Here is a 7,083-nt window from a genome sequence, read left to right as displayed (position 1 = left end):
TTGTATTTTTTAAAATAGATTTTCTAAAACTAATTTTCAAAATATTATAAGTTTTTTATATTTGTTTTTTCTAAATTGAAACACTAATTTTGACATCATATAACATAAACACACATTATTGAAGATCAAAACATAGTCAAAATCACAATTTTTCCAAAAATTTGAATTTCAAAAATAATTTTTATGAAAATTTATTTGAAATAGCTTCAAAATTAAATGATTTTTCGAAATATTGATATTCAAAAAAAGTTTCAATGATCAAATACTTATAATCACATTTTAAGAATAACTATTCAAATCAAATTTTTATTTGAAACTTTTATAAAAAGTTTCTTTATAAAAATTTTTTACACAAAATTATATAACACAAATCTATTTTAAAACAAAATTACAACAAACAGCCCATTATATTATTTATTGTAATATCAAAAGTTCTACACCACACTTTATAATTTGCGAGCTAGTAGACAATATATCCCCACCTTACATAAATAGCAAACTACATATAACTCACAAAGATGGAGCTTAATATGACTCTATAATAAAACATAATTAATTCTCAACCAACATTATTCATAACTAAATTATGAAGCAAATAATGATAGTATGCAACACGACACAAATTTGGATCTTTGTAGTCACTCGTTGCACACATTCATGTTGTCAGCACATCGGTGATCATTAGATTGTGATCAGACATTTAAGATTTTATACTACAGATTTTGGCCACCCGGTTTTGATCTAAAGATGTGCTGACTATATGAATGTGTGCAATTTGTGACTGCAAAGAATCCAAATTTGAAAGTACGCTTGTCTCACTCGACGCAGCAACGATACATGAAATATTTTTCCATTTGGCGCCCACATTCAGCACAAACAACTTTCTGTGGTATTCCACCGGTACTCCCAGGAAGAATAAGCCTGTTACAATGATGTGGTTGCTGAATTTCCTTAATATAATCATTCAATGCCGGAACCCAACCATCTTGTTCAATCTTATGTTTCCATTTATCAAAATCTCTCAAACTTGTTAAAGCAGTATCACCTTTAGCTCTAGCCATTTCAGATGGTCCTCTACAGAATATTGCCCAACCTCGATCACTACCATCGAAGCTTAGTACTGTCATAACTTCACTCATGATCTTGTCGTTTTCGACTGTCTTTCCATGTTGTAATTTTGAGTACAACATGCTCTCAAGTCTTGCCCAAAAGAACCAAATGGATGTCACGTTTGGAAAAAAGTAACTGAATTTTTTATTGTTGAAGGTGGTTATCATCCTCTGCATTCTTTCTTTTGCATTGCTTTTTCCTACGTATACCATCTCTAAATCGAAGTTGCTTGTTCTTGCTACGTTCATTGCTGTTTTTGTGAATGTTTCTATCCACTCTAGATCTTCGCCTCCATATAGACATATGATTTTTCCTTCTGTCATCTGCAACAACGAGGATAAGATAAATTTTAATTATGTTGATTACTGTAAAATTGAATTGCCGTAGTTTTGCATTGTTTTAATTGCGGTCGCAGTTGCAGTAGTGGTGGCCAGAAAGTATAGGACTTTGAAGCCTTCACAAGTTGTATCATGGCTGCAATTTCAGTTGCATCAGCCGCATTTAGTTGCGTTTCCAGGCCTAATACAGAAGCCAGTGTAACGTAACTGTAACCGCTACTGCTGTTGTAATTTATACGTACTCTCATTTACTATAACTCGTTCGTTATATACTTGCAACCAACTACTTTAATTAAATAAAGGTAACATTGGAAGAAAAAAAAGTAATATTTGTTTGAACAGTATTCAAGAATGACACTTAATAATATGATGAGACAAAGGGAATGTTACTGTTACGTACCCAGTCCAAAAGTGCGGGATCAATGCCATCGACAAGAAGCTCGAGGCTCCAAATCTCTTGCTTCCACAATGATTCTTCTTTTTCACTTGTGAAAGGGAAGGCCAAATTTCCCCAAATCCATATCATGTGAAGAGCATTTTGGGAGGACAATCTGCCTTGTGGATCAAGAGCAACTAGAATAGCTCTCTTTGTGTAATTCCACACTTCTTTTATATACTTAATCACTGATGGCTCAATAATGAAAGGGTCGCGAACACTGTGCCACGGCATTGATGATTGAAGATACTCAAACTTTTGCTTATTCACTTCATTCCATGTTGCTTTGTCCACAACTGGAATCCATACCATCTCATAGTGTGTCTCACCCCTAGATCTTGCATCTTTGTACAAATTATCAAGTATCATAATCTCTTCTAGTGAAATATCAAGATCTGATATCAGAAGTAACACATGTTTCCTCCTTAGTACCTCAAGACTAACCTGCTTGTCATGTATATAAGTGAACTCAGATGCTAAGTAATTTAGGTTATTATAGGAAAAAGATAAAAGTTTTTTCAAAAGTACGTATCAAAATTTATTGTTTATCTCAGTATGTTAAAATATCCTTAAAATGACAATTAAAAACGAATAAAGCGGGGGGTACTATTATGATCTAAAAACATACCCTTAACTTTGTAGTTCCATCTATAAGTGGGGGAATATCATCCTTTGCATAAATCAATGCTCTCAGAATTTTCATGTTGTCTACATGAATCGTCTCGAAAAGACGTATCAGATTGTGAAATGCCTCAATATGCCTCTTTTCATCTGTACCAGTGTAAGAGTGTCATTGTCAAATTTTATTTAGATAATTTGTTTTTTAATTTCTCATTGAGCGTAAAATGTTGCAAAAAGAAACTTGAATTCAGATTATAGATATATTTTCCAGTATACCAAAAGTTATGTATTACTAAGGACAATATCTCAGAAAAGCAGTCCTGAGGTCGACGAAACAATATCAAAATTAATTAAGATTCTAATTATGTTTTCAATAATGTACCAACCTATATATTGATAGCAAATAGCAAGTTGGTTCTTGAGGTGCTCATATATACTAGTAACTTTGTGAGCCAGACTAGATAATTCCCATGCTTCTGAGGCTGATGAAATGGCCCTGCAAAAAATAAGGGTCATTACTATTTTCAAAAAAATGATTTAGTTGATTCAAGTGATGGAAATTGATCAATTTTTTATCAAGTAGTCTAGTGGCCGCAATTCCACCTTTAAGGTAAATAAGTGGAGTATCCGGAGTTCGAACCCCGGATCCTGCAGATAAAATGTGATGTCCCTACCAATCGAGCTAAACTCGCGGAAACAGAAATTGATCATTTATATATCATATTCTAATTAACTTACTCATTTCTCATGCCTATCAGACTTGCAATTTGTGAAGCACAAGCCACAATACTTCTAATGACCCAATAGGTAGCAATAGGAATATGAGCACTTGCAACAGACATAGGAGGAACATCTTCTGAAATATATTCAGATGGTAACTCTTTGAATTCAACAATGCACATAGTAACATCAAGTGCAGCCTTCACAAGCTTATTGAGTGCATCAAATTGTGGTCTCAATGAAACGGAATTCTCTACTATGTCAGGTAGTTGCTTAAGGAGAGCCACAGATTTGGCAAGTGTGTTTGAAACACTTGATTGAGCAACAAGCCAAAATTCTCCAAAAATAACAGCAAATGCTGCTAAGGTTAACACAACTTTTGCATGCCATGAATAGCTAGATAGGTAATTTAGTAACACCATTGTTGATGCATGTGCATCTCCACCTCCTGAGCATTTGCATGATAGCTGCAAATATAGATTATTTCATTATAGACTTTAGAGATAGAAAATTTTAAGAAATGAACACAGAACATTTTTATATGTTCCAAGGTTCAGATATGAATTTGGTGCAATAAGTGCATCACATAGTTTTCAATCTGAACCGTCCAATCTGAAATTAACGGTCAAAATCATTTATCCTAATTTTGTTATTGTGTAATCTGAACTATCCAATCTTATATTAATGGTCGAGATCTAAAACTGCATGTAACTGCGTCTTTTGTTTAATGCAGCAGATTTGGGTCCCTGATGTTCAGAAGAATCATTTAATTTGTTCATATAAATAGTTCAACGAATTCCAAAACAAAAAGACAATACTGAAAGCTCAAACCATTATTAAAGTAAAATAAAGCTAAGTGTGTTTTTTTTTAAACCAAAGGTATCTTACGCGCGCAACTGCGGAGACTAATCCCCTCGACGTAACTGAGATCCATTTAAGGGGTTGACCTCTCCCAAGAAATGATTTTCCAAACACACCGGCCGGGGATCGGACCGAGGACTAAATGGTTAAGGGACCTAAGTGTCTACCATTTGTGTCACACTATGTTGGTTAGCTAAGTGTGTTTTTTAATCACACATTAATGCTCTTTTTTGTAAGATGTAATTTAAAGCTGTCCTTGAAATCAAAGATAAGCATTACTAGTACTAGTATTTAATGCAACAGTTAAGAATGGAAAACAATCATTCTTTCTACTCCTTTTTCAACAGTGGCATATTTTATCCTAAATAATATTTAGAAATATTAAATAATAGTGAACTTTCATAAAAGTTGAGAGATTCATAATATAAAAACAACCTCACACGAAATTTTGTTAATGATAAAAGCCAATGCATCAAGCATATCAAATTCAGCCAAAGCAGCAGCAGTTTCCAATTTCTCTTGCTCATGTTTAACCTGCCAAATGGAACATTCCCAAACCATATATAGTATTAATAGTACTAAAAACAAATGGCATGTGCAAGTGGTCTATGAGGTCCATTTAAGGTTGAATCGTTCAATAGGTACTCAATTTTAAACCTAGTTAAAATAATTTTTAGTCGGATTTTACTTATGTCTGGGCCGACCTCTAAATTGCCATAGGGTTAAGACCAAATGAAACATGCATGCAAAAAAAAAAAAGACTAAAAACAAATTAAATTAAACAAATATGTGCATGGATTTTAATGCCTTAATTAATTACATGATCATGTTGATGACCCTCAACACTTCGTGCAATGATTTGAATCAAGATTTCATCAACAATTTGAATAAGGGGTTTGACATCAATTTCACGACCATCAGGTGCATGAGTGGACTGAACTTGTTTCATCATGGCACTATCATCAGAAGTAGAGAACATGCGTCTCTCCTTCTTTAACTGCATTTTGTTAGCTTGTAACTGGCGAGGATTAGTACTAGCCATGTTACTGAAGAGGAAAAAACAGAACACAACAGGGAAAATATTGTTTGGTTTGAGTATAAGTGGTTCAATTGTTGAGTTTATATAATAAGAGGAAGTGGAATAAAGGGTTATTGAACATGTACCTTGCTTGTAAGAGGGTAGAAAACAAAAGCTAAAGTGATTTTCCTATTAGGATAAGAAAGAATGAACAAACAAGGCTTAGGAATGGTGGATCCTGCAGCTTCTGATTTACTTCACACGCATAGAGGACAGTAGACACAAAAAAGTTAACAGTTTGTTTATTTTTCCAATCATTTATTTATCATGTTAGCAATTAGCATAAACCAATGCTTATGCTGAAATAATAAGAAAACTACATAAGAGTATTTTCTTTATCAATATTTTAATGTATCTATAAATAATTAAATGAACAACGTGGCTACCTACCATGGATATCGATTTGCATTGAGCAGAAACTAGATGACTCTGACGGTGAGGCTCGAGGCAGTTACGGTAGAGATACGCTTATGTTGCGGTGGATCACGGTGCGGAAGGTACCTAAAAAACATGTTAGCACTCTAATGCTAAGTCATTCTATGATCAAGGTAGAGTAAAAGTGAAAAGTGATTGAATTGTGTATCTTGACATCAAAGTTTTCCCTTATACATGGGAGACGTTTATATATAACCCGTCTCTGTCAGCTAGCAACAACTAACATTTGGGACGATGGGAGTCATACGTTGGGATGGATCTAATGATCTGTGAGCGTTGTGAAGAACGTAGTTAAATCGAAAGGAAAAAAGAAAAGTATGAATTCATAACTTATTCGTATAGTAGTATAGGTTGTAGCTCCTAACGCTCTAGCTATATTCTCATAATACTTGTTGGATATGCCTTGAAACCTCAGTTACAAGAAGTCAGAAAAATCTTTGTTGAATCTTTTTGCATCTTTGATGTTTTGAAGATTTTTTGGGAAAAAAATATATTTTCTTGGAAGATACTTTGACTTGGATTTGTTTTATTTTAAAACAGATTTGTTACTAATTTTTTGGCATATTATTTTTCTATAAATAGGGAGTGCTTTATTCATAGAAAAATTGAGAGAGAAAGAGAGCAACTCAAGAGAGCAACAATGTAGGGTTTTCAATTAGGATTTGCCGCCGACACAAGGCTAGAGTTTTAGAGAGAAACAAGAGGGGTTGTCTCTTGGTATAACTCTAGGGTTGGGCAAAGGGGATTGATTACACCTTGGAAAACACTTATCAAATTGAGTCTCTTGGCCACGAGAAGAGATTCGGGTTTTGGGTAGAATTATGATTAATTCTTGTAACTCAATTGGAACTCTTTGTAAAGTTACTCGTTTGATATAGTGGAACGGAGGGGCTGCTCTCTCCCCCAGACTAGGTCATTATTGGACCGAACTGGGTAAACAAATATTGTGTTCTTTCTTCTCCTTTATCTCGTTTATCGGTTATTATTATTATTGCTTATTCCGCTTAATTATTTGGTTGCCGTTCTATTGCTCCACACATCAAGTTCTTTTATTGGTGTGATTTTATTGACGAATTCACAACAATTGGCGCCCACCGTGGGGCACTCGGAACAATTTGAAGTGAGCACCATGGGTTCTAAGTCGGATATCGAGGGACTTTCCGAAAGCAATTTGGAATTGTGGAAAGTGAAGATGGAAGCAATTTTAATGTTCGGGATGATGGGTAAAACATGGAGTGTTGTTATCCGGTGCCTCGAAGATAAAAGGTGAATGGAGATGGCGAAGACGGTCGGCCTGGAGAGGCGGTGGTAATAATACTCGGGTTACTTCTGAAACAACAACTTTATTATGCGGAGGTGCTAGTGGAAGTTGAGATTCGGTGGAGTGTTGAGTCATGGACGTTGGATGCTCCTTTCACATGTGTTCAAAGAATGAATACTTTGAGACTCTAGAGTTAGTTCAAGGTGGAGTCGTGTTGGTGTAA

The 7,083-nt window shown here is 34.6% G+C and overlaps 1 protein-coding gene across 1 annotated transcript; it reads right to left on the bottom strand.

Annotated features, from left to right (window-relative positions):
- Positions 1–388: 388 nt before the first annotated feature.
- LOC123897631 (protein SIEVE ELEMENT OCCLUSION B-like) lies at positions 389–5,394 on the bottom strand. The gene is made up of 7 exons (XM_045948346.1): positions 4,907–5,394; positions 4,522–4,620; positions 3,244–3,692; positions 2,892–3,001; positions 2,513–2,655; positions 1,849–2,328; positions 389–1,433 (listed from the first exon to the last, which is right to left on the bottom strand). Exons 1-7 carry the CDS (start codon positions 5,126–5,128, stop codon positions 816–818), a joined length of 2,121 nt encoding a protein of 706 aa, XP_045804302.1. The 5' UTR covers positions 5,129–5,394; the 3' UTR covers positions 389–815.
- Between the last annotated feature and the right edge of the window lie 1,689 nt (positions 5,395–7,083).

This window comes from Trifolium pratense, linkage group LG7, assembly GCF_020283565.1.
Source record: "Trifolium pratense cultivar HEN17-A07 linkage group LG7, ARS_RC_1.1, whole genome shotgun sequence".
NCBI lineage: Eukaryota > Viridiplantae > Streptophyta > Magnoliopsida > Fabales > Fabaceae > Trifolium > Trifolium pratense.
The sequence above is the reverse complement of the archived record's forward strand: the minus strand, read 5'-3'. Positions and strand labels throughout refer to the sequence as shown.